This window comes from Phyllostomus discolor, chromosome 11, assembly GCF_004126475.2.
Source record: "Phyllostomus discolor isolate MPI-MPIP mPhyDis1 chromosome 11, mPhyDis1.pri.v3, whole genome shotgun sequence".
NCBI lineage: Eukaryota > Metazoa > Chordata > Mammalia > Chiroptera > Phyllostomidae > Phyllostomus > Phyllostomus discolor.
The window spans coordinates 67,170,046-67,197,591 of NC_040913.2; the positions used below are offsets into that span (position 1 = coordinate 67,170,046).

The 27,546-nt window shown below is 43.7% G+C and overlaps 1 protein-coding gene across 4 annotated transcripts in view; it reads left to right on the top strand.

The window, feature by feature from the left end:
- The window catches only part of TMCO3 (transmembrane and coiled-coil domains 3), a 49,849-nt gene extending 22,569 nt beyond the window's left edge, over window positions 1-27,280 (top strand). The window contains exons 7-13 of one of the 4 annotated variants that reach the window (XM_028526668.2): window positions 923-1,109; window positions 8,981-9,098; window positions 17,503-17,698; window positions 20,313-20,463; window positions 23,696-23,775; window positions 24,685-24,834; window positions 26,628-27,056. In XM_028526668.2, coding sequence (XP_028382469.1) covers window positions 923-1,109; window positions 8,981-9,098; window positions 17,503-17,698; window positions 20,313-20,463; window positions 23,696-23,775; window positions 24,685-24,834; window positions 26,628-26,741 — 996 coding nt within the window. In that variant the 3' untranslated portion in view covers window positions 26,742-27,056. Of the gene's footprint in view, window positions 1-922; window positions 1,110-8,977; window positions 9,099-17,502; window positions 17,699-20,312; window positions 20,464-23,695; window positions 23,776-24,684; window positions 24,835-26,627 lie in introns of all 4 variants that reach the window. The other 3 variants (XM_028526666.2, XM_028526665.2, XM_028526667.2) reach the window with 3 other exon arrangements.
- Window positions 27,281-27,546: the final 266 nt, after the last annotated feature.

Consider the following 27,546-nt stretch of genomic DNA (forward strand, 5'->3'; position numbering starts at 1 on the left):
GGTTCTCCTCCTCAAAGGCTGCCGCGTGGTTCTCCTCCTCAAAGCAGCATGGTTCTCCTTCTAATGGCCGTGATCCTCTCTGCACCTCCACAGCCACATGGTTCTCCTCCCCAATGGCCGCCAAATCTGGGTTTTAAATCCCCGCGGCCAATCTTCCTCTGCAGCCCCATTTCCGACTCCTCCCACACTCGGCTTCACATGCTGGAACTCGTATCCTTCCAGCTTTACTGGGCTGCCATCATGAGTCTGGGCAGGCGTGGCCCCATGTCCTGGAGCCAATCCTCTCTGAGCTCCCACGCAGGCGCTGTAACGCAGGGGACCCACCCCCCCCATTTACATCTAGGTGGGGAAGTTACTTCTGGGTGGGGAAGTTACTTTTGTTCCCCTGTCTTAGAGCTGATCACAGCTACTTAACATATCTATGCAACCAGCCAAAGGCTATAGATATGTTAAATGACCAACCCAGAGGTTAGCTGCAAGGCTGTTGCTATGCAAAACAGCTCTCAATGGCCCTGCTTCATTTGTCCCTTCCCCCAACCCACACCCTGGGCGAGGGGATAGAGACATCCCAAAATCTCCTAGACACTTTAAGTTCTGCACCCCATTTTAAAATGCCTATTTGGGGTCCCCCTCTTGGCTGCACCCTGTAACATGCTTAGTCCCTGTAACGGCACCTAGAACTCGGTAGGCTTGTGTTAGTGTTTACCGTTGCTGTATTGTTAAGATTACAACTTTGGGTGTTGTGCTGGTGTGCCCACTGCAGAATTTCTTCCTGAAGACACACAGTGCGTTGTGTGTGTTCCTAAAAGATCCAGGCCCGCCCCCTTACCAGACGGCTTATCTGTGTGTGCTCTGAGTAACGCCCTTCAGGAGGTGGTCTGTCATCACTGAGATGCGTGTAAATGACTGTGTTCTCTTTAAGGTGTGGAAGATATCCCTGCAAGGACCGTGCTACATGACGCTACTAATGATTGCGTTTGGCTTGTTGTGGGGACACCTTTTACAGATCAGACCCACTCAGAGCGTTTTTATTTCTACTTGCTTGTCCTTATCAAGCACACCCTTAGTGTCCAGATTCCTCGTGGGCAGTGCCCGGGGTGAAAAAGAAGGTAGGTGGTAATGTCTTCTAATTACGTGTTGAAGTATTACATATTTAATCGGCTAGAAAAAATGGCAACTCTACTTCCTCCTTGGGGCTTTCCTAACAATTGTGGGTTTTCCCTTAGGAACTGATTATAAGTTCAGCTTCTCCAAACCTCCACTTGATTAAGAAAAGTACGTTTTTATATGTTTATAAATTTAAAATAGTTTGAGGACCATGCTTAAAAGAAATGGACCTACATTGATAAACGTACTATGGAGCCTTGGCTACTGTGGCTCAGTTGGTTGGAGCGTTGTCCCATAACTGAAAGGTTATGCATTTGATTCCTGGTCAGAGCACAAACCTAGGTTGCAGGTTCTATTCCTGATCTGGACACGTGTGACCTCTATAGTCTGGGTACATACAAGAGACAACCAGTCGATGCTCTCTCTCGCATCGATGTTTTTCTCTGTCTCCCTTCCTATCTCTCTAGAAGCAATGAAAAAAATGTCCTAGGGTGAGGATAAAAAAAGTAAAGAAAAATGTACTCTAGAATTGGTGGGTTTAAGAGATTAATGTGCTGCACCAAACCTGAAACTTCCCAGTACCAGAATTCTGCTTATGGGAGATTTATTGCCCACACTGCCGTCAACTGGCATTGTTATATGCAGCCTCAAAAAAGAAAAAAAAGAAAAAGCTTAATGTACTCTGCTTAGATTCTGGCAAGTACTGGGAATTGACATACTTTTGATACCTTCTTCTGTGAAATATGTGAGGTACTTTGGTAATTAAAGGTATTTTCACCTCTTAAACTTTGATGTTAGTTTCGTGTATGTATGTAAAACACTGGCATCTCTAAAGCATTACTGTGTAGTGAGATCAGACTTCACCAGAAGCTTAGGAATGAACATTCTTAGATGTCGCTTGGTGGCGCTGTCTTTCGTATGCAGTTAAGCTTTGATAGCATTGCCATTTTTTACACCATGTTTATTCGTTATGGTAATTTTCACTGTTCTTATTTTGTAAAAGTCAGTAAAAAACAGGGTTGAAACGTCATTGTATCTTTAAACTGATTTTCACCCTGCACCAACATGCTAATGAGAGGGGAACATGGAGAGAACACCCCAGGGGTGTGGCCGACCTCTGCAGTAACACTGACCTTGAGATGCTCAAGACTGGCCAAGGGCCTGTGGGCTTCTCAAGTCATAGGAGAACACAAGGACCACACTCACTGCTTGACATCAGGGGCTTCCTCCTGGTGAGAGGAGGCTGGAAAAACTAAAATAGCCAGTCCCTTCTGCTGATTTGTGGGCCATAGGTGCAGCCTTCCTGCTAGCAACTGCACTTGCTAGTGACTCCACTGTCATGTACCACCACCCTGGTGGTCTCATTCATTCCCATTGTCTCTGTGGCCTGGAGCTTAGGACCTTCCCTTACAAGACCAACTGACAGAGGGAGATGAAGGAGGGCACCAGGAATGACGTAGGAAAATAAGAACAACTCCTAACATAACCTATACACTGTAATACCAGCACCTATGAAAAAATCAGTGGCTAGAAAAGATAGCTAACAAACTCAGTTGTCGGAATACGAACTCTCCTTATTCATGGAAAAGTCTAATAAAGACTTAAAAATAATCATGTTTGAAACACTCAGACATAAATGAAGATATCATGTCTAATTATATTACACACTAAGGGCACAGTATAGACAGAAGAAAAGGGAAATAACTTGGAGAATAGATGAGAGGCTCGGTATATATATCATAGATGTCCTGGGAGGAGGGTGGGAAACTCTGGTAATTTTTCAGAATTGGAGAGAGATGTGGGCCCTTAGATTGAATGTACGTCTCCAAAACTGAGCAGGAAAAGGGAAAATAAATTCACTTTCGTCATGTCCCAGTAGAACAGCAGCACTTCAAGGGCAAAGAGAAAATGTAGACACTTATCAGGAGAAGACAGGTGATCCCAAAGGGAGGAGCACGCATCTTCGCAGCAGCACTAAGTGGTACATGACGGTGGAGTCACTCCTTCTACACGCTGGGCCAGGTAAGGCGTCCAAGCCCAGCAAAGCTGTTACTGAAGAGTGCAGATGAAATAGAGGCATTTCTGGACACACGCAGGCCTCAGAGCATCGATTGTCTATCCAGTCCCACACTGAAGCACTGGAAGAGGATGGGCTAGGCAGGAAGAAATGGAAGCACAAGGAGAACGTGGCATGTGAAAACAGGCACACAGAGTGATGTTTTTTTTTTTTTTTTAAGTTGGTAGGTTTAATTACCTATGGACTGTTAGAAAAGGAGGTTTCTTTGCATATTTAAAAAAGGCCAAGCTAAAACTCTAGACTATAACAAGATTGGAGGAGTTATTTAATGGATTGCATGTTTGGGAGGCGAGTAGACACACGGAAGGACTTACACTTTAATAAGAAAATGTATACTTAAATGTTAAAATGTAATATACTTGCAGCACAGTTAGAAAACATAATTTTTAAAAAAACCTTCTATTTACAATAGCTACAAAAAGTACAAGGTGCTAAGGGATGTATCTCAGAGGATATGTATGACCTTTAACAATAAACTACAAAATGTTGTTGAAGAGAGAGCACAGGGATGAAGAGCCTCAATACGTGAAGATGATGTTTCTCCCTAAATTTATAAAGTCACAGCTATCCCGGTAACAAATCGGGCAAGATTTTTTCATGAAACTTGCAAACTAATCCTAAACTTTATTTAAGAACAACGGCCCAGAGCAGCCCACGTTAATTTGAGCTGAGATGGTAAGACATACTGCAGTGTGACCACACTTGAGGCAGCGTGGCATTGCCTGGCGGAGCGCCCTCTCCTCTGGGGAGTGGGCAGCTCAGACACTGCACAGAAGTGGGAGGAAGGGGGCTGATCGGTGAATGAGAACTGGTTGTCCATATGAAAAAACATGTAGAGCCCTACCTTGAACTGCACACAAAAATAAATTCTACATGGATTCAACACCTAAACGTGAAGAGCAAAACTTCAGAGCTGTTAGAGGAAAATGTGGGAACATACCCTTAGGACCTTACAGTAAAGAGAATTTCTTAAGATGTAAAACACAGAATCCAAAAGAGAAAATATTGATACATTTGAACACAAACTTTGTAATTTTTATTAAAAAGTTATTTTTATAGGTCACAGACTGAGAGAACACATTTGCCATATCTGTATCTATATCGATATAGATATACATACATATGAATAAAATACATGCTGGAGTAATATTTAGAATATATCAAGAACTTCAACAAATCAAAACAAGGAAACTCAATTGGAAAATAGGCAAAACATCCAAGTGAAAACTTAACAGGGGAGGAAACCTGAATGACCAATAAGTGGGAAAAGATGCTGGACCTCACTTGTAATTAGGGAGATACAGGTGAAGACCACTAACACGTCATTTCACTTTTGAGCTGGCAGAAGGTTTTAAACTGATGCCGTATGTAGAGTCCCCAAACTTATGGACTGTCAATGGGGTTGTGAATTGGTTTAGCTACATTGGAGAACTCTCCCAGACAGAAATTTCCATTTCTAGAACCATATCCTAGAAAACTTACAAATGTGAAAGAATATTCAAAAGAATTTTTAATAGCAAAAATTATAAGTAATCTCAGTATTCAGTAATACAACCAATGATGAAATTATGGTGTATTCAGATACTGAAATACCACGGAAGTAAAAATGGATTAATCTGCAATATGGGAGGGGGGCAGAGTACAAGATACAGAAGGCATCTGACCTGATATATTTACATAAAGTTTGAAGTCATGCAAAGCTATATACCCACCAACTTGCCCACTAAAGTGTGAGGAGATGCCAGAGAGTAATGCCTTTATAACTCTTCATGTTTGGGTTTTCATTAGTTGTCGCTGCCACCCAAGTCTGTTCCTTTTCTATTTTTCAAGATTTCCAGCCTGTATTTCAGATATTGGGTGTCCAAACCCACAAAGGCGGCCGATAGATTAACTTCACTCTTCAATGCCTGTGCTCAGAACCCAGGGGTCAAGCAGCTGGAGGTCACAGTGGCAGCTGGATTCTGATAAAAAGTGGCGAAGGTGTGGCAACTGTGAGCTCCTGATACCAAAGTGTGGAATGAGACTTGCCAGCAGCTCCATGCAGCTTGGACCCCAGAGGCCACCCTTGGGGGCTTTCCCTGGGAAACCCAGGCATGTCAGAGACCCCACCCTGTAACCATTTGAAATAGGCCACTGCTTACAGTGGAAGGGGGCTGCTCTCCAAGCCCGGGTGGAGCACCCTGACCACTGTGGGAGCTGTGCAGGAAGGTAGGGCATAAGGCCAAGAGTAGCTGGGGGACATCTTAGGAAAACACAAGCAAGGGAAGGGGTTGTTCCTAGTAAGTGTACTAGAATGTTTATTACAGCGTGTTTGTGGTAGTGGAAAATTTGAAGGCCCAAGTACCCATCTGTGGGGGGGCTCCACCCGCAGGGCTCCCCCACCCCCAGCCACCAGGGATGAGAATAAGTCTACCGAGACATGATCTGCTTGGGGAGGAAAGGTGGCCAATCTCTTAAAGGAGAAGGACCAAGAGCCTTTTCCTCAATGGGCTTTTACTGGGTTTGTTTACACAAGAATTCAGGTAAAGCTCATTAATCATTGCCAGGAAGTAAGGATCAAACAATGGATAACAGAGAACTCTGAGAGCCTATTTTGAGTCAGAGTCAGATAGCTAAAGAGCTGTAACACTTTGAGGAACAAACTTACTTCTTGTTTGGGCCCTTATCATTTCATTGAGATCATTCTAAACAAAGCAGGTTTCACAGGATTTTACATATTCTTTCTTAAGCCTGATCACCCCGGAAACCCGCCCTTTCCAGCACAGGGCTGCACCACCCTCTGTCATTGTTTCAGGCTTAAGTGGAGCAAGGGAACTAAGGCAACCAAGAAATTAGGAGATTTTCTTGCAGACAATGAGGACTCAGGCTATGTCAAAGCTGAGGGCGAGGGTCCATCACCCCCTTTTGCTGTAGCCCCCAAAGTCCTTCCTTGGGGGCCTCCCACGTGATCGTGCCTGTCTTAGGTCATTCCCCCCTTGGGGAATCTTACCTGTCATTGGCTAACCAACCAAGCATTGGGGGCCAATTATGGATGAGGTGAAAGGAGCAGAAGCAACGCTCCTGCCAGGGAGATAAGCTTTTGTCTCCTTGGTGGTTTAGGGTCCAAGGTCGCTCCCTCAGCCTTAGCCTGGGTGGGGATTACAGCTTCTGAAACCAGACAGGGCGGTTCCCGACACCCATCCACTGGGGAGTGGGTAAATTGTGGTGTATTCTACAGCACTTAGAAAAATGAATCATAGTTTTGTGTGGATAATTCAGATATAATGGTGAGCAGAAAAAGCAAGTTGCAGAAATATGGGTTATATAAAGTTTAAAATTACAAAATAATAAGCTCAGTATTGTTCCCAAACACAGAGATGTTGTGATGCTAGAGTAGAAGAGCATTCACGGGGATAACAAACGTTAAAAACAAGGCGGGGGTGTGGCAGGAGAGAGGGGGTCAGCAGTAGATGGCTGGCGGCTCAGCTGCAGTACCTGCAGTGTCTTCTTTTCAAACTCAGAAGCCAACGTGTCAAAAGTTTAAGATTTAGCAAAATTCGGTAGTGCATGTGGTTATTTGTTACATTCTTTGTTCTCTATACATTTAAAGCACTTAATAAAAGAAATGGAAAACAGGAAAAATACAATTCTTATAGTAGGAATAAGCACAAAAATTAAACAGTACAAAATGCACACAGGTGAGAAATATTAAAAAGTAGTATCTCTAATTTTCATATTTCCATATAAATCATTATTTTCTCCTTTGTCTCGACTGAACTGTTTACATTTTATGCTGATCACAACTATAAGCGTTTGTCTGTCTCCTTCGGTGGCAGGGCCTTTGCCCACGAGCAGACGCTTCCTGAGAGCGGCAGGGGTCCTGCAGCAGGACCCGCAGGGAGGGTCCCTTGGCTCTGCTCCCTGGTGCCTGTGGCCTGGTGGTGGATAATTGAATGGCTATTGAATTCAGTAGGTGTCTTGTTCTATTCTTTTGCACTATGTGAAAGAATAGAACAAAAATTAATCATTTTTTTAAAAATGTATTTCTTTTTAGAGAGGGGAATGGAGGGAGAAACAGGGAGAGAAACATCGATATGCAAGAAATACACCGATAGGTTGCCTCTTATACGCCCCCAGCTGAGGACCTGGCCTGCAACCCAAGCATGTGCCCTGTCTGGGAATTGAACTGCGACCTTTCAGTTCACAGGCCTGCACTCAATCCACTGAGCCACACCAGTTAGGGCTAGAACAAAAATTTTAAAACATTTATAAAATGCTGGCAGTATATCAAATGCTATTTCTAAAAAACGAAATGTAATTAGAGATTTTGTATTTCCTCTAAATCAAGAAGAGGTACAGTAATGATACAGTCTGAAACACATTAATTTGGTGTAAGGACTGCGGGAGGATGGCCATGGTGTAATTGAGTGCTTACTACCTAACCAATTTCCCAAGATCAAAAGAGTCGCAGTTATCGTAGCCCGTCAAGGTGAAGGTTGAAAATAGTAGATTTTTGTAGTGTCCAAAGTGTTCAGTATTTCTTGTGAGGAAATTATTCTTCACTCTCTATTAAGTTGAATAACCCTCAAGATACAAATCTCTGATATCAACCTAATGTGATTATCCATTTAGAATGTTTTAAAATTCTAAGTCTAGATATTTCATTCACCAAAAATATAACTCTGTACAGTAAAACAAAACTTCTAAAAGGATTACTTGAACTTCTAATTAAAGTGTGACATTTTGCTGGTGATGAGGGATTTTGATTTTGTTTGGTTTTGTTTTTCTGCTTTTATATAAATAAGATTATCCGTTTGGTCTTTATATGTTACTGTCAATAATAGCTTTTTTTATGTTTTAAAAAGATTTTATTTATTTTTAGAGAGAAGGAAAGGGAGAAAGAAAGAGAGGGAGAGAAACATCAGTGTGTGGTTGCCTCTCACACACCCCCTACTGGGGACCTGGCCCGCAACCCAGGCATGTGCCCTGACTGGGAATCGGACTTGCTTCCCAGTCCGGAGCTCAGTCCACTGAGCCATACCAGCCAGGGCAATAGTAGTGTTTTTTTAAAGAAGAAAAGATTATTTAGGGATGCTGGGGGCAGAGGGAGGACATGACAATTTAGTGTTTCGAAGCACTTTTAAAAGGACCAAAGTCAAGAGCTGTTGGTTGAAATTGGAGACATTTGGAGGTCTGTGTGAAGTGTTGCATTCACAAAAATGTCTCGTTTTCTTCTTTCCAGAGAGGTTGTGTGGTGCCTTCAGCCAGTGCTGGTTACTGCTTTTCTCCTCTGTCCATGAGTCGTGTTTCTATGTCAAATCTGCATTTGTCTCAAAGGGAAGGGATCTTCAGTGTGGTGGTGATGGCGGGTTTGAGGGCAAGTGACTGGTGCAGCCCTGCTCTGCCGAGCAGATGTGACCGGAAAGGGTTGCGGCCAGGTCTCTTGAATAGCTTAGGGAAGAGGTAGAGGTTGATGATGGAGATGGCTGTGTCGTGTGTCTTTGAGACAGAGTGAAATTGGTGTGCTTATCCAGGCCTGTCATACTGTTTGCCATGCCATCTTGTCATAATGTCACTTTTCCATAATTATATAAGTAACAACTCGTGGAAATATTTGGGAGATTTTCTTTACAAAAGTTCTTCAACCTTTAAAATATTACAGTGTTTGCTCTCAAAGAAAATATAAAGTCTGTGTTGTCATTTAAAGTATCAAATTTTTTTGAATTATCTTAGAAATACACATGATGACTTTATTTTGACTTGGACACGTTAAAATGCTGTAAACATTTGTTTTCAACAACTGTTTTTCTCAAGCAGGCGACCTCGACTACAGCGCCGTGCTGCTTGGGATGCTGGTGATGCAGGATGTGCAGCTGGGGCTGTTCATAGCTGTCATGCCAACTCTCATCCAGGCAGGAGCCAGTACCTACACTAGGTGGAATTTTATTTTACTTTACTTCACAGTTTTTCTAGTTTTAAATCATTTGTTTATAAAAATCCTATTTGATACCTCTTCCAAAGACATGTTCAGAAGTCGTGTAGCACGGGCTTCAGTGTGTAGGCTCCCGAGCGACACCGCCCAGGCCCACACTCCAGCTCTGGGGGTCGTGGCTGGGCACGTCACTGAGCCCCACTCCTCCTCAGCTTTGTCATCTGTACAGTGGGGTGATATCAGCCCTTATCTACGAGAGTAGTTAGGATTAAATGAGCTTGGATAAAATGCCTGTAACAGTGACTGTGTGTGTGTGTGTGTGTGTGTGTGCATACACTATCGTTGGTGATTCTCACGGTCAATGTCATCATCATCATCGCCATCTTTTTTCCATTCTTTTCCATTCTTTTCCTGATTCTTTTTTCCATTCTCCTAACAAAATAATACCAGAACTTAAGTGCACTTGCTTGGGTTCATATGGTGAGAAAAGCCAAATGGCTAAAATAAATTTACCCAGAAAGCTATAGGTTGGGTTGCAAATACAATATATTACAAGAATACCCACCAGAAAATCAGTATACTTGCCAAAGCATAGGGTACCCTATAAAATTTAAAGGTACATTGCACATGGGTAGGGATTATAAACTTGAATTTGTTTTAAGCAAATATACTATGTACATATAAATACTGTGTTTTAAATGTTTCCGGAAGGTATATTTCTTCTTTCTCTTATAGCAGTGATACTGTTGGTCAAAATTGAGTATATTCTGAAATTTCTTTTGGAACCACTTTGAAATGCTAATTTCTGTCTCATTTAATTTTTCTTCTGTTCTAATCTGTACCACCTCCCAAAGGCCCACCTCCAAACACTGTCACATTGAGGGTCAACATATGAATTTGGATCCAACATGCAGTCCACAGTACTCTTTGGGTGTATCATATTTGGTGTTCACTAGGCTGTTTGAATCTGTAGATTTATATCTCTTGCCTAATCTAGGAATCCCAGTCATTATTCGCCATAATTTTTCAGTCCTATTTGTTCTCTCTTTCTAGGACTCCAGTGATACAAATGTTTTTTGTTATTGTCCCTCAGGTCTCTGAGACTTTCTTTTTTTTATTTTTCAGTCTGTTTTTTCTCTGTACAGACTGAGTATATTTTTTTAAAGATTTTATTTATTTTAAGAGAGAATGGAGGGGAGGAAGAAAGAGAGGGAGAGAAATATTGATGTGAGACAGAAACATCAATCGGTTGCCTCTTGTACACACCCTGACTGGGGACTGAACCCACATCTCAGGCACGTGCCCTGACCAGGAATCCGACCAGCACCCTTTGGTTTTGTGGGATGATGCCCAACCAACAGAGCCATACTGGTTGGGGCATAAATTTTTTTTGATCTGTCCTCAAGTTCACTGATTCTGTCCTCTGTCATCTTCGCTCTACTATTTAGCTTAACCAGCAAGATTTTCATTTGGGTTATTATATTGTTTAGTTGTATAATTTCCATTTGGTTCTTCTTACAACTTCTATTTCTTTTCTGAGATTTTCTGTTTTTTTTCATTTGTTTCAAGAAAATTTTTAATACTGTGAATCAACTTTATGATGACTACTTTAAACTGCCAGATAATTCTAACAGTGATTTGTCTTAATGTTGGAGTCTGTGTATTGTCTTTTCTCATTCAAGTTGTGGTTTTTCCTTGACTGTTGGTATAATAAGTAATTTTCAGTTGTGTCCTGGACATTTTGAGTATTGTGAGTGTCTATATTCTATTAACCATGTACTTTTTAAAAACAAGGAGTGCCTGTTAAAGTGTGGGTGACTCTGTGTGCACAACTCTATGTGCACGTGTGTGTTCACCAACCTGCTGCTCCCCCGTCCCCCACCCCAAGTGGGGCATGGATAGACCTACTTCGTGGCAGACTGGTTGGGGTGGAAGTATCTTGTGCTTTTTAGTATTTACCTTTGCCAGATGTTATATCGAGTTCCAGCAGTCCCAGGGTGACTAAGATCTCTGCTCTGCTCCCAGATAACTTGGCTGTGTTAAAAATGGATGCTTTCTTAGCTGAGATTTTCAGAGGTTACGGCTCAGGTCCTGGAGCTCTGACTCGGCCCTTCGCCAGCTCTGGCAACTTACTGAACCTCTCTGGGCTTCCGTTTTCTCACCTGTAAAATGAAGACAATATGGAAACAGGACCTACCTCATGCACTGTGTGAGGCTTGTTGCAGGACAAGGTCACACAGGGCAGTTGGGCCAGTCCCTGGTATGTACAATGATTAAAAGCAATTTATTGAGAAGGTCATTTCCCTTGATCCAGATTTTTTAACCATCAGAACAGCAGAATTTTTAGTCATGACCTTAATCAGAGTCAGTTCTTACTCATCTGGCTACAGATTTTCTTTCTTTTAAAAAAAAAATATTTTACTTATTTCTTTTTGGAGAGAGGGGATGGGAGGGAGAGAAACACTGATTTATGAGAGAAACATCGATCAGCTGCCTCTTGCATGCCCCCAACCAGGGACCTGGCCCACAACGCAGGCATGTGCCCTGACCAGTAAGTGAACCAGTGACCTTTTGGTTTTTGGGACATTGCCCCACCCACTGAGCCACACAATACAAGGCACTACAGATTTTCAAGATAAGTAACTGAACAAAAATTTGGACAGCAAAAGGAAGATTTGTAACTGAAGCTGAAAAGAATTTGAGTTCTATTCAAGAAGTATACAATAATTATTACCTGTAAAGTTCAGGACCTCCTTACCAAACAGGAAGTAGGACCTCAGCAAGGAGTCACAGAGCATTTACAAAGCACAAACGTGACATTCATATTACCAAACTTCCTGTCAGTTACAGATAGATAAAACTGTCGCTGTGTAACATGGTCGCAAAACTTTAAAAGCTTTTAAAAAATTTTCCCTGTTAAAACCATTTATTCAGTATAACTGTTAGTACCATTGATATTGTTCTAATTTAGTCGTGAAATGTCATGTTTACCAACAGTTTTAATGAAATGGAAGAATGCTCTATATTTTGTTAAGTTGTAAAAAAGAGTAAAAATCATATACAATATTTCTCAAAAGGTTGAATAGAATTACCGTATGACTTAGCTGTTCAACATAAAAACCCATGCATGGGGTCATGGTGGCACAACAGTGTGCGTGTCCTTAGTGCCGTGAGTTACACGCTTTAACCGTGGTAGACTCTACGTTCTGAACATTTTACTGCAGTAAGCACTTGTGGGTAACTGTTCGTGGTGCCATTAGTCATAGTGGCTAAAAAGTGGGAACAACTCAAATGTCCATTTGCCAAGTGAGTGGATAAACAAAACATGCTACGACCATACAACTGTGCATTGTTCAGTCCTAAAAAGAGATGGGGTGCTGACACGGGAGACAGCGTGGGCAGACCTTGAGCACATTATGCTGAGTGGGAGCAGCCTGTCGCAAAAGGCCACATGTTGTGTGGTTCCACTTATACGGAACGTCCAGAAGAGGCAAATCCGTGGGGACAGAAAGGACATTAGTGGTTGCCCAGTGCTGGGAGAGAGGGGATGGGGAGTGAGTGCAGTTTCTTTTTGGGGTGGCGAGTGTGTTCTAAAACTGGCCGTGGTGATGGTTGCACAACTTTGTGAATATAATAGAAAACCGTTGAATTAAATGGGTGAATTGTATGGAATGAGCATTGTATCTCAAAGCTGTTAAAATCATATACAGTGTTGTTTCGACTACATAAAGAAGAGGAATAGAGAGGAAATATATGTAGACAGGAGTGGAAAAAAGTAGGTTAACATTTGTTTGTATGGAAAAAGACATGCAGGTTATGATTATTACTAATGAATAAACTCACAACTGTAAACCTACTTTTGCCCAATTCTGTGTGTGTGTGTGTGTGTGTGTGTGTGTATGTGTATATATATAAAACAAGTGTATTACAAGGTGTTAATGATTTTCTATGATTAGGGAAATAGATTATGGTACTTTGCTACTATATATACATTTTTGTGTGATTTGGGAAAGCCTCTTTTCCAATTTTGATAGTCAGAGGAAATGTATAGTAAAAAAATTAAATAAAATTAGTTGTAATGTTAATACAAACTTTGTCTCTTTGGTAAGCTTTAATTAGAATTAATCTTGATCTTTTCTAAAGGGAAGAATTAATTCCCCCCACCCCATATTTCACAGGTAATGAACAAAACACAGAGATAAAGAATGATAAAGAACTTTATTATAGTTTTATTATAAAACTATGATAAAGAATACTTTTCTAAAAATAAAGTGATTTGAATGATTAAAATTAAAATCTTGCAAAACCTTGAAAGTTCTAGAAGAAAGCAGGATGAATTTATAATATTGAAGGTGGGAGGGCCTTTCTGCTTCAAGCAGAACACAAATTCTAGAAGCCATAAAGGAAAATAAAAGTGATAATTACTACTGAATTAAAGTTTCATACCTTGAATGTTTAAATACATGCCCATACAGGCCTGACTGGTGTGGATCAGTGAGTTGGGCTTTGTCACAGGTTCGATTCCCGGTCAGAGCACATGCCTGGGGTGTGGGCCAGGCCCCCTGGTTGGGGGCATGCATGAGGCAGTTGATCAATGTTTCTCTTGTACATCGATGTTTCTCTTCCTCCTTTCTCTAAAAAATAAATAATCAAAATCTTTATTAAAACAAGAAAGCAAATTAAGAATTCTACTTTTAAAAATAAATAACGCACATATACATAAACATGTACACATGCATATATATACACATGGGTACCTCTACTCATTTGGTGAGCAGGCCAAATACAAAGGGAAAATACAAAGATATTTGTACATATTGTTAAAGAAAGAGGGGTTTCTTATTTCATCAAATGATGCAGACACCGGCCTGCAGTGTCCACGGCGTTGTGGATGAGACAAGACAAATTCACGTGGACCACCAAAGTCCTGTGGAGGAAAAGGGACAGCACTGCCACTATCTCAAGAGGAGAGCACCTTGCAGCTCCTTGGCCACTCTCTCAAGAGGAAAGCGCACTGACCCTTGCCTGGACAGGCTTTTATCAGCTTTCTAATAGCATGCATCAAAGAAGGTTTTCATTTGTGATGCTCAGGTTTGCTTTAGGTGATTACTTTTTACAGATAGCAATGGAAGGGATGTTATTGATTACTTCTTAGAGATTAACAAGGAAAAAATGTTGTAAATGTAAGGAAATGATAAAAGCAATTGGTCTGGTTACACTTGAGTCCTTGGGAGAATTAGCACAGACTTCAGGAAGTTACTTTAAAGATACACAATAAGCATTTGCTGCCTCAACTCAGGGTGAGGGAGTTTTAGCAAGAGCAACTCACAAAGCAGCCTAGGTATAATGCAGGCCTGGTCTCCCATGGGAGAACTGATCCGTGGGTTTGGCATCCTGCATGCCACCATGCACTTATGGGTTTCCCCATAGGGCCGAGCTACAGTTGCCATTGCCAGGTAGATCAATTCCCTACAGTCAAAATCTCCTACAAATTAATATTTGAATAACCCAGTTAAAATAATAGGTGAGCAATATAAGCAGCTCATGTAGAAATGAGTAATTGGAAGGTGTTCCCCCTCTCACAATGGAAAGGCAATGGCTCTTTTACCTGTCAGATTGCAAACCTTTAAAAGTGGGGTGGTGGCCAGGGTTGGGGAACTGGAGCAGCCTTCCCGGCAGCCCACTGGGCAGTGTTGGTCAAGCGCGGACTGCTGCAGTCTGGCCTGCTCGCAGAAGCTCGTCGTCCAGCTCATCGAGCACTCAGAACAGTCCAAGTGTCTGGCTGGGAAAACGATGGCACAGACACAGGATGGGGCACTTACTCAGCTGTTGGTGTGAGTGACACAGAAACATTGCCAAAACATGGTAAATGGGGAAATAAAGATGCAGAATAATACCTTTCTGGGCTGTTTGATTATTGTGTCCTCACCACAGGCATTTAATAGACTATTGGGAGGTAGACCTGAATGCAAGCTCTGGGCATGGTGATCACAGAGCACGTGCAGTAACTAGGAGCACAGGCCCGGGAGCCAGACGTCTGGCACGTGACCTGGAACGGTGGGTTGGCCTTTGCCTCTACTTTCTTGTCTGCAATCTCTTTATCAGCAAAATAAAACTGACTGAGACTAGAACCCTTGTAGCATGCCATGCACAGGGGAGGATGTCCCACTCACAGGGAGTTGCCGTAGTGTCTGGGGAAGATAATGAATGGATGATGAATGAGTGCGTGAACTACAAGAAAATAGTTAGTGTAGTTATGTGCTATGCAGAGAATTACAATGGGGTGATAAGTCAGCGAACGACGGATGACAACTTCAGATTTGCAAGGCCTCGAAAGTCAATGACTCAGCTGTGAAGGACACAGCTGAACCTGTCAGCTGTGGAGGAGGGGTGGGCTGGCCCTATAGCTGGAGAGAGTATGGCCAGCCAGGGAGCAAAGGCTGCTTTGCAGGTGAGGGAGAGTGGAAGGTACGGCTGGGCGAAGAAGTCTGGGCTCGTCTGAATGTCATGGGAGCTTTGGACATCTGATTGATGTTCCCAGCATGTTGCGTTGGCCTCTGTGGAATGTGAATGAGATAAGTTAGGAGGTTATCACAGTTTTGCAGGGAGATGATGGCACCTAGGGAAGGGGTGCCCCGGTGCTGCACAGGGCCAGGCTGGGTGGCACAGCACGTCCTTGTGATGCGTCGAAGTGTGGGGTGAGCAGTTAGTTCAGGGGTCTGCTCCTGGTCAGGCATTTGAGGCAGACCCAGCCTACTCTATTTTGTTGCAGTGAGAACATGTCTATTCTTGTCGGGCTGTAGACCCTGGTGTCTCACACTGGAAACCCATCTTCATTAACTGATGTGGAGTCGTTCACAATGACTTTGCTGCTCTGCTGCAAGCCCAGCTCTGTTCTAATTCCCCTAAGTAATCATGCGCAACTTGAGATTTGTGTCCTGGGCTGCTATTTTAAGCCTGACTGCAGTGGTGAATTATCTCTTAGTACAGTAGTCCCTCCTTATCTGCTGGGGCTGCATTCCAGGACCCTGCGTGGATGCCAGAGAGCATAGATAGTACCTAACCCTGTGTATGTTATATTTTCTCCTATACACACAGATCTTTTTACTTACAGGAAGCACTTGGCTGCTTCTCTTTGGCATGTCTGAATTACCAGCATCACTACTCTTGTGCGTTGAGGCCATGATTAAGTAAAATAAGGGCTATTTGAAACAAGCACTGAATGAAATCCTGAGACAGTGAATCTGATAACCAAGACGGCTACTGAGTGTCTGACAGGCAGCATGTACAGCATGCAGACACGGACAAAGGGGTGATTCACACACTGGGTGGGGCAGAGAAGGACAGCTCGAGATTTCATAATGCTCCTCAAAACAGTGCACAGTTTAAAACTTACAAATTAGTTTTTCTTGGAATTTCCCGTGTCATATTTTTGGGCCGTCGTTGACCGTGGTAACTGAGATGGGTAAAGTGAAACTATGGGTGGGCGGGCCACCAAAGTCGGTTTTGTGTTCTGCAGTGAGAACTTTTAAACCAGAGCTTTGGACTGAATGGTTTGCTAAATATGGTGGAGAGCTAAGTTTAAGAAAATATGTATGTTACTGTAAATGCCACAAATGTATGATAGTGCCTTTCTTGTGAAAGTCTTTACTCTGAGATCTTAATAATATATTTGAGATCTGCATCGCACAGCGATTTTTCAGCTGGCATGTTGCAAGAGTTTGTGAAACATGCAGTACTGACTGTTTAGTGAGGGGCACTGACCTCTTTTCCTTAGATTGTCAAATAAAAATATGACAACAGCCAGCACCATAGCTGTCCAATATGAATGAATCAAAATTATGTGCCATGAGATGAAAAGGGTTGAAAATCTCTGGAATAGCATATTATACAAAGAGCTTAGTACGGAATCCTTTTCTTTATGACTAAATAATAGACATAAAATTCAGAGTTCTGGCTTGGGAGAGGGAAACACTTCGCTGAAGGTCGCTGGAATTCTTTAGCTGCACTTCTCGCGATGAGCCTGCCCTGTAATGTGACAGGGTCACTCTGGCCTTAGAAGAATTTCAAATGGGGGTTGATCCTGAGAAGGAATTTTATTATCTGTCATTTACTGAGATATGCAAGTTGCCAGTCAAGAGTCACTACATCCTATAAAGTGTATTTGCTCCAAAGTATTCATTGGAAAAATAATCCAGCTTCTGTATTCAATTTAAATAAAAATTTCTGAGATTAATGTGATTGATAGGTTTTATGTCAATATTTGGACATAAAAATGTATGTGAGTTGGGTCATTTGTTTTACAACACGTTAAACAAACAAAAAGAGTGAAGTTAATTTTATTGGGTTTTAGAGAATTATATTTAGAGGTGAAATAACATGTCTTTTTTTTCTTCTTCTTCCCTAGCATTTTCATGGAAATACTACGAATACTGGCTTTGGTTGGTCAGATTCTTTTTTCGCTAGCTGCTGTTTTTCTGTTATGTCTTGTTATAAAGACTTACCTCATAGGACCATATTATCGAAAGCTGCATTTGGAAAGCAAAGGGAACAAAGAAATCCTTATCTTAGGAATCTCTGCTTTCATCTTTTTAATGTTAACGGTAATTCTCAAAATATCTGTTATTATATAATCTGATTTATAACCTATTCACTGAAAGCTTGTGATCAGTTCTTTCTCTTTATATTTTAATAATAGTTAAAATATTTAAACACTTATTTGTATTTTTTATTTTATGTACAGTTATGATGCTACCCATTAATATTAATACTAATTAAACCTGTTTGTTTCAGTCATACTCTTAAGCACTCCACTAAAATGGTATTTGTGCTGCATTAAGAAACAAATCTATGGTGGGAATGAAACAAACCACATTCCTCTGTCTTAAACTTGCAAACGGCTGTGGGGTAGTCCATCGTGTATTTCACAACTGACCCTTTCCATTGTTAGCTGTTAGGGTTTGTTTCCATTTAGGGCCGTTATACATAAAGCTGCTAAACACATTCTCATACATGTTCTTTGGTGGACATGTGATTTCAGTTTTGATGAGTATACACCTGGGAGTGTATACTCACCAGCGTTTTGTAAGGATTCGCTCTCTCTGTGTCCTCCCCGACACCCGTATCGTCTGTCTTTGTAGTTTTAACCATTCTGCTGGGTGGTGGTCGTATCTCGTCAGTGTTTTGATTTTATTTCCCTGGTGACTGGTAGGGTGAGCGCCTTGCTGTGTGCTTGTTAGCCAGGCGGACATCCTCCTCAGGGACATGCTTGTTAAAGTCTTGAGGTTCTTTTCCTGTTTGGCTGGTGGTTTTCTTACTCATTTCTAGGAGGTTTTTTTTTTTTTTTTCTGGCAAATTTTTTGTTAGTTTTTTTTTTTTTAACTGAATTAAAGCGCATAATTCAGTGGTTTTCGGCATATTCACAATGCTGTACAACCATCACCACTGTCCACTTTCAGAACCAATTTCTGTCACCCAAAAGACACCTCTTATCTTCCAGTTCTGTCTGTCACTCACCCCCTGGCAGCCAGCAGGTACTTGCTGTCCCTACGGAGTTGCCTCTTCTGGACGTCTTACATGAATGGGATTGTATGATGTGGCCTTTTGTGTCTGCCTGCTTTGACTTTGCATGTTTCAAAGGTTCATCCATGCTGTAGCATGTTTCAGGGCTTTATTCCATTTTATGGCTGAAAAATATTCTGTGTCAGCTATAGTTTTGCCAGTATCTTCCAATTTGTGACTTGCCTTTTCACTTGCTTAACAGCATTTTTTGATGAACAGCAGTTCTTAATTGTAATGTAGTCAAGTTATCCATTTTTTATGGTTAGCACTTTTTATACTCGTAAAAGATCTTTGTTTACTCCTGGATCATGAAGATGTTCCGGAAGGTCCTCTAGAAATGTTATTTTACTTTTCTTGTTTAGATCTACAGCCCGTCCGGAGGTGTGCATAGCACATGATGTAAGGAAGTAGACAGAATTCATCCTCTCATATGCTTTTCCCTGTACCACATGCTGAAAGACCCCTCTTCCACTATTGTGCAGGGTCACCTTGTCAGAAACCAAGAGGCCTTGTGAGTGCTTGTGTGAGGGTGTGTGTCTCTGACCCTGCTCTCCGCTCCCTTGGCCAGCCCACCTGCCCTCGCATCAGGCCGTGTAGTACCCAACTTTCTTCCCTGTCTGGGCCGGTTGTCTTGGCTGTATTTGTGGTCTTTCCAGTGTCTACATTGAGTTGTTAGGTTCAACTTGTCAATTTTCATACACGGGACAGTTTGGTTGCAATTTCCAGAGAATCTGTTGGCCAGTTGAAGGAAAGCTGACATGTTCATGATTCCGAGCCTCCTTCCTTGGGTGTCGCTTGCACCCTCTGTTCACTGAGGAGCTCACTCGTGTTTCCCCGCAGCGTTTTGTGGTGTTCGGTGTGAAGGTTGTGCGCTTGTTTTGGTATTTATTTCTGGGCACTCAGTGAATTGTGATGCTGTAGGAAATGGTGTTTCTTCAGAAGTTCATTTTTTCTATTTGTCTGTTGCTGCTATTGTTTGTAGTTTTACTGCCTCAAGTTAAGAGAAATCTACTTCTTTCCAGTTGTTTTGCATCAGTAATGTTGCATGAAGAAGTCTGAAGCTTTGTGCTTAACAGAAGTATACAGCTAGAAACCTAATAAACCATAACTACTCTATCTCAATCCCGCATTGTTGAGTATAGTCATTTCCAGATTTCTCGGTACTTCCCTCTGGCTTCCTGCCATTTCTAGGTAATTGCTCATCAGCTGTGTCTACTTTCTTAGAGTGGTTAGAGTTGGTCATGGGAATAATTTTTTTATACAGTAAATTTTTTATGTCACAGCCAAGCTGTTCATTGTTTCAAGATAAAGAAAACATATCACAAATACTTAAAATAAAAATTGGAAAATATGCATTCAGAAATTTTACAGCAGTCTGCATGAATTATTGTTCCAAATATCTTAAATTCATTTTTTTCTCCCTGTGTGGTTAGTTCATGTGATCTTAGCTTCCACGCATTGTCTCTCTGGTCATCCCCTCCGAGACCCCACTAGGGACGACACGGACGTGCAGGGAGGTCTGGTTTTCACAGTTTTGTCGCGATGGTCCTGCTGGATCTAACAGGCTGTCTGTGGGTGCGAACCCTGCTTTGGCAGGAGCTGTCGGTAACCGACGGCACTGTGTGTGTATAGCACGTGGTCCCCCCTCTTCCGCAGGTCACGGAGCTGCTAGACGTCTCCATGGAGCTGGGCTGCTTCCTGGCCGGAGCGCTCATATCTTCGCAAGGCCACATGGTCACCGAGGAGATTGTGTCCTACATCGAGCCCATTCGCGACTTCCTGGCAATCATTTTTTTTGCATCCATAGGTAACTTTTTTTTTACATCATAATGTTTGAATTGTGTTTGTTATAACACTGGCAGATTACTCCTATAATCTCTTTATATACATATTTTTATTTATAGACTTTAGAGTGGAAACAGTTCCCATAAAAATTAGAGCCTGAGGAGAAATCTTATTAAAAAATAGGGAAAATTTGACCCTATTCAGTTGGTTGGAGCATCGTCCTGTACACCAAAAGGTTGTGGGTTCCATTCCTGATCGGGGTGCATATGGGGGGCAACTAGTGGATGTTTCTCTCTCTCTCTGTGTCTCTCTCTGTCTCACTCTCTCTCTTTCTCCCTCCCTTCCCCTTTCTCTCTAAGGTCAATAAGCATGTCCTCAGGTAAGGATTAAAAAAATACATAAAATAAAATAAAAAATAAAAAGAAAGTTTGAACAAAGGGGCGTTAATTCATCGACTGGTCGTCATGCTCTGTCACTGCTAGGATGCACGTGTAGGTGGGCATTGAAAAGGCTCAGACACCCTCGGGGAGGACAGCTCTCACTTTGACTCTGTAGGGCAAGGATCCAGTGCTCAGAAGGTAGCAGCTTAATGTCAGTGCATCAAAATGGGAAGTTGGAGAGGAAATACTAGTTTTGATACAAAAAGAGTAAACTGACCGTGTGGCTTGCTGTTCTGGAGCTCTCCCTTAGTCAGGGCATCTCGGTGGCCGGTCCTGGAGGGGTGTGGCAGCAGCAGGACCACAGCCCCTGTCCGTTCCAGCATATCCCCTGGCACCTCCTGGTTCGCGCCTCCTTACTGCCTGGACAGCCTGTGCGCTCTGCACTGGCCAGGGGGTTCTGTGTGACCCCAGAGGAGGTTGAGGGCATAGGAAAGCAGATTCTAAGATTTAAGTAGAAATGTGAGAGGCCCTGGGTGGCCAAGACAGTTCTCTTTAAAGAGGACCACAAGTGTGAAGGTCGTACTTGAAGTGAAATAAGATCATTCACACGCAGCTTTAGGAATTAGATGTCTTGTGTCCAAGAGAGAGCTCCTATTGGCAGATATTTGCCTCTTCCTCTTGGTCCCCTTCTCCCCTCATCGTCTCCCCTCACCTTGTGTGTGTGTGTGTGTGTGTGTCTCTGTCCACCTTCTCCCCTCGCCCTCTCTCCTTGACCCCCTCCCTTCTGCCCCTTCTCCCCCGCCCCCTCCACTGCTGGTCACACCCCTCACAGTGCTAAATAAGCCCTGCCAGTTCTGATTCCTCGCACTTCCATTCCTGGTTGATGATTCACTTCTTTTCTGTCAGCTCTTTTCCAGGCAAGGTCTAATAAAATCGATTGAATTGTCACCCTATTCTCACCACATTCCAGTCCTGTGTTCCATTCTTGAGACCCCTGGTCACGCTGACCGGTGTATGTCACTCCGTGTCCTGCCTGCTGGGCTTCGTGGGATGTTCGCTTCTTTAAAAACAACAATTCCATAAATATGTTACTTAAAAGACATATTTGCTCTAGTATTTCTCAAATTAGGATTCTTGATTTATTAAGAACCATGCTTTCTAACAATAACAATCATACATGTTTTTGCTTTGGTTATTTACACTCAGTATTTCAAAGAGAATTCAAGTTAATTGCCCTGCCAACTGAGAAGTGTGTGTACAATTAGGTTTTTATTCTCTGGAGGGTCAGGGAGAGTTTTTTTGTTCCATGTTTCAAAGCAGGAAGTTAATGGCATCTGTTTAAGAAGACATCTTTACTTTTCTGCATATGTAGACCTCAGCGACGTTTCAATACGTGACAGGGTCCCTCTTTTTAACAACTGTGCCTTGACCCCCCCCCCCCCCCCGCCCCCCATGCCAGGCCCTGTCAGAGCCACAGAGATGGCCTTGACCCAGCTGCCCATTGGCTGCAGTTGGTTCTGGGTAAGAAGAGAGAGGGTCCTGGGGTCACCACCACCACCAAGTGGGTGTGTGGAGGGACTCAGGCTGTGCTCCCCAGGAGAGGCCACCTTCAAACATTGCAACAAAGAGCAGTTTTTAGTCCCAGAGTGAAGGAGGGCTTTCCGGCTGGAAGAGAGCACTGCCGGTAGTCATTCTTGGAGGTGCCCTGGAGGGGGCTGTCACGTGGCAGGTGTTACCTAGAACCTTGCAGCCCCGGATCCTTGCTCACGGTTTTATCTGTGGGCCCACTGCATGTGCACAGTGACCATGAGGGCAAGTGTCTGTTACCACAGGGGCTGCCTGGGCCAGGGACCTGCCTACGTCCTGCTGTGTTCACTCACCACCCAAACCCACGACTACGGGTGAGACCGCTGAGGCACAGAGAGGCCAGGAGGCATGCCCGTGACCACAGCTGGTTAGCGGTAGACCTGTGAGTTTAGCCCAGAACCTGTAGTAGTTACTGTCGTTCTACCCCACATATACACGTCATATTTCTTGCAAGAATGAATGGCTTTAAGTAGGAAAACTAACACAGCTCGTCTGCCCTCCTGTCCAAGTTCCGAGTGGCAAAGACATCGTCCCGTGGATTTATCTCTCTGTTTTGTTACTGTCGCTCAGCACTGGCTCCAGTCAGTTTGGTGTCATCATTGCACTGCCCGCAGCGTGCTGCTCACCGCCGAGCATCACAGGGGGGAACAGCCTCCACCCTCAGAGCAGAAAGCCTCTGCCATCTGGCCTGTGTCCTGAGTGTCCCACTGGTGGTCCTGGGCCGGGCACTTGCTGTGACCGTGAGGGACTGAGTGATCACGTCCACTCCACGGTGCTGCTCATACGGGGCACGAGCGCATGTTGGGGAGACCCAGCCATACTCTGGAGTCAGCGAGCTGCTGGGCTTCTCAGCCTTGAGGTGCGGACAGTCGGCCTTCCCCTCCTGTGGTGCACTTCCTTGTCCTCGGAGTCCGTGAGCCGTTTGCATCTCGGTCAGAATATTTTCATAAAGGAAAATCAGATTTAGCAGCTGCTTGCTGTCATGTTTCGCAGTGTGCGGGGCATGAAGTCTGGTGGAGAATCGCACGTGGCACCCAGGCCCACGGAGCCCCAGGCCCGGGCTGCTTTCCCTGGAGCGGCTGGCTCAGAGGCCGTCCACAGCAAAGGCTTGGACAAGCGTTTAAGTGAACCGCAGTGTTGTGCTTACAAGAATTGTGTCCTTCTACTGCAATAAGTGTGAGGAGCTTGAGTGTGACGAGACTTACCTCTGAGGAACAGGCGTGACTGTGTTGGGAGGTGGACCGTGTGATCCCGAAAGAGTGACCGTGTCTGTCCTCTTCCCGGCAGGCCTGCACGTGTTCCCCACCTTTGTGGTGTACGAGCTCACCATCCTGATGGTCCTCACGTTGTCGGTGGTCGTCATGAAGGTATCGGTCCTTTCCGTGACTCGTGATGGGTCAGGTTCATAGTGTCTTGGTTTTGCACGTCACACAGTGCACGTTACTCCCTCCTGGGCTGCACTTCCTACCCCCGGCTGGGCTGAGTCTGTGAGCCCCCGGCCTCACCGTTTACCCGGCACCCCATCTCCTGACACCCGGCACTGCCTGGGACAGGTCAGGGTTTAATTGCTCAGTATTGAGTGTGTTTAAAATTGGGAGTTAGAAAGGTGGGATGGGAGAGACAGCGTTCGGGATCCTGCAGTGGCGTCCCCTCACTGTACTCTGACTTCAGTGCTGAATGAGTCTAAAGAACCACAGAACCTTGGGATGCCTGCCGACACACGTGTTCACAGTCACTGAGGATTATTTTGCCAGTCTCCAGTTGTTCTCTGTGACTGCAAATTATTGAGGTGCCTGTGTTAACATTTAATGTCTTAACCTGTTCTGTAGCTATCTGTTTTGTGGGTTATAAAAGTTGACTTAAAATATTTCCACGTGAAGGAGCTGGAAACCCTGATGATTGTCCGGCTGCCCCACCAGCTCCAGGCTGCTTACTCCTCTGGATACTGTTTACATGAGAGATGCACATTTTTCTCTTATTAAAGATAACATTTTCATTTGAACGCTGTATGACATTTCATGCTGTTAATTTAGTTTGAGGGGAAAAGCCTTGTTTTCTGCAGGTGAACCTAAACCCTTCATTTTGCCTTACTGTTCTGTGTGGTTTTATTTCAGACGTTTTGTGTTTATTTGGTGCCTTCTGTGTAGAAGTGCCTCTCTGTACGTCCCCCCGTGTGTTACTTGAAGGTTGTCCCAGCGTCTGTGTGTCCTCTCTGTTCTCTGTGGGCTTGGCTGTCGGGGCTCTGGGTAAGCAGTAACGCAGGGTCGCTCTCGCAGTTTGTTCTGGCAGCGCTGGTCTTGTCGCTCCTCTTGCCGAAAACCAGCCAGTACATCAAGTGGATCGTGGCCGCAGGGCTGGCGCAGGTCAGCGAGTTCTCTTTCGTCCTGGGGAGCAGAGCGCGCAGAGCCGGCATCATCTCTCGGGAGGTGAGTGCCCACCCGCTTCCTGTGAGTGTTCCCGACCAGCAGATGCTCTGCCACTGCCCTGGCTCATGCTCCTCGTGCTGCTGTTTGAGCATCACGTGCGGTTGTGGGTGTGCAGTGGGTGTGTTTGCTGTGTATGTGCAGCGGAGTGTCTGCCTTCCGCTTGCACTTACATTTTTCTTCCGCGGTTTTCCCCATTTCTACTTCTTTTAACTTTATTGTTTGCCTTTTTTAAACTGGCTATGAACTAGAACTTGATGAGTATCATTTGATGGCCTGTGACTGTCACTAAATTTTTCTTTAAAGATTTTATTTATTTTTAGAGATTGGATGAAGGGCAGGAGAAGAGAGGGAGAGAAACATCAGTGTGTGGTTGCCTCTCGCACGCCCCCTACTGGGGACCTGGCCACAACCCAGACATGTGTCCTGACTGGGAATCAAACCAGTGACCCTTTGGTTCACAGGTTGGCACCCAGTCCACTGAGCCATGCCAGCCAGGGCTGATTGTCACTAAATTTGATAGGAAGGGGATTTTGTGCTTGGCTGTGGGATGCAGGGTGTGGCTTTAAAGTGAAAAAAGGACTCCCAGCCCCAAGGTAAACACGCCAGTCTGCTGCTCCCCAGTGTTGGAAGTTCAGTATTTAAAACCTGAGCGTTCTTCCAGGGCCAGGTAACTGAGTTGAGTATTAGCCCTGGATGATCTAAGGACAAATCGATGCTTTAACTAAGAAAAGCATTTGATAACTAAAATTAGAGCATTACTGTTTTGGTGAAAACAAGATTAAAGGGAGCTTTTTTTGTTGTTAAATGCGTGAAATGTTAGGTCATAGTATAGAAATCTGAACTCCCTGCTTCTGAACTGTTGGTTCACCAAGAAAGGGCACGTGTGCCGGGACTGGAAAACTGTGCGTTCTCAGTAGGCTCATAAGCTGTGGATTTCCTAGGGAAGACACAGTTAACTTCCGGATGTTTTTTAAATCATAGATGTGTAGACACACAAGTTCCTGAATCGTAACTTCCTGTAACCCTCTTCTGCAATCTGTGCTTTGCTCTTGCCCCCTTTGATGTCCACGTAAGCACAGCCGAACTCAGGGCCTGATCCCTGAAGCCGGGGCAGCACTTTGCCCCTGTTCTCGTTCCCCTCCACGTGGCAGGGACCACCGCGGGAGGGCCTCCTGACTGCCACCCCTCACGGCATCCCTCCTGAGGTGGTGGTAGTGTCAGTAAAGTCCGCCCTGCCTAGTGGCACTTTGAATATTAGGTTCTGTACACCTGCTCCCTAATAAATGTGCATTGAATGAATATAAAAGTTGTTATTGGTACATGTGATATGCTGGTAAGCATTCAAAATTAAATGGTTGTCTCCTGGTATCCATCAGTGTGAGGAAGGTAAATCTTGATATTAGAAAGCATGTAAAACAATGCTGAAGAATGGAATTTGTGCAGAGTTCCATCTGAGACCTGCCCTGAGGCTGTCCCCTTGCTTAAGTGACCCTAAGGGCTCAGTCTGACTGCCCAGTGATCCCAAGTGGTGACCCTGGATTGCACGGACTCCAGTGCGTGTGTGAACCAGTGATGCAAATATCTGATGGCAGTTTCCAGTGACGGTCAAATCTCGGTCCACCCCACACCCAGATGTCAAGGTGCCTATGTCTGTATGGGGTGCACCTGAGAGTGTACCTGTGGTTTGAAGTGGACTAGTAATCCTGAGATAATAACCAGCCTTACTTACAATGGCAAAAATGAGCATGCGCACCCACTAATCCTGAGATGACACTTAGTTTTACCTGTTGCAGGTGTACCTCCTCATCCTGAGTGTGACCACACTCAGTCTTTTATTGGCCCCGGTGCTGTGGAAAGCCGCAATTACCAAGTGTGTGCCACGACCAGACCGGCGGTCAAGTCTCTGAAGGCACCAAGATGAGCAGCAGCTCTCGAAGCAAAACCCGTGTGCAGGAAAGCACACGTTCCAGACAGTTCCGTGACTGCACTTGGGGAGGAGAGTGCGCTGTGCAGCGGGGGCGTCCCGTCCGTCCATCTCCCAGACCCTCACCGCCGTGGTTTGGAATCTCCCCGCACAGTGTGTCGCGCCCACTGACCACACACAGCATAAACGTGACGCTGCGTCTTACAAGTCGCCTTGACTGTTTTGCCTGGATGTGCCTTTTTTTCTTAAATTAATGTTCACTTTCTATGGTTACTTCATCAGTTCATGATTTTTTGGTAAAAAAGTTAGAAAACTTTTTTATTTATTGTACAACTTTAGTGTTGTTATCTGTTGGTCGATATTTGTTATTAAACATTTTCGTGATACGAAATTTTAATTCTTGCAATGAGTTTGGAAAATTACTTTTAATCCTTAAAGCCTATGTTTTCTAAAATGAGATAAATACCTTCTAAATGTCTGTTTTTTATTATAACAATTTTAAATAAAACACTTTCATGTCAAGTTTATTAGGTAAACAATTCTTTTAAAATATTTGATTTTCACATTTTTAATAAAGATTCTTTATGATAAGAATATAACTGAAACTTATTGAAAAAATTATATATTTTTAATCCTCACCTGAGGATATGTTTACTGATCTTAGAGAGAGAGGGAAGGAGGGAGAGAGGGAGAAAAAAGCATCTATATGAGAGAGAAACATTGCTGGGTTGCATCCCACACGCACCCTGACCAGGGATCGAACCCACAGCCTTTCATGAAGTGTACAG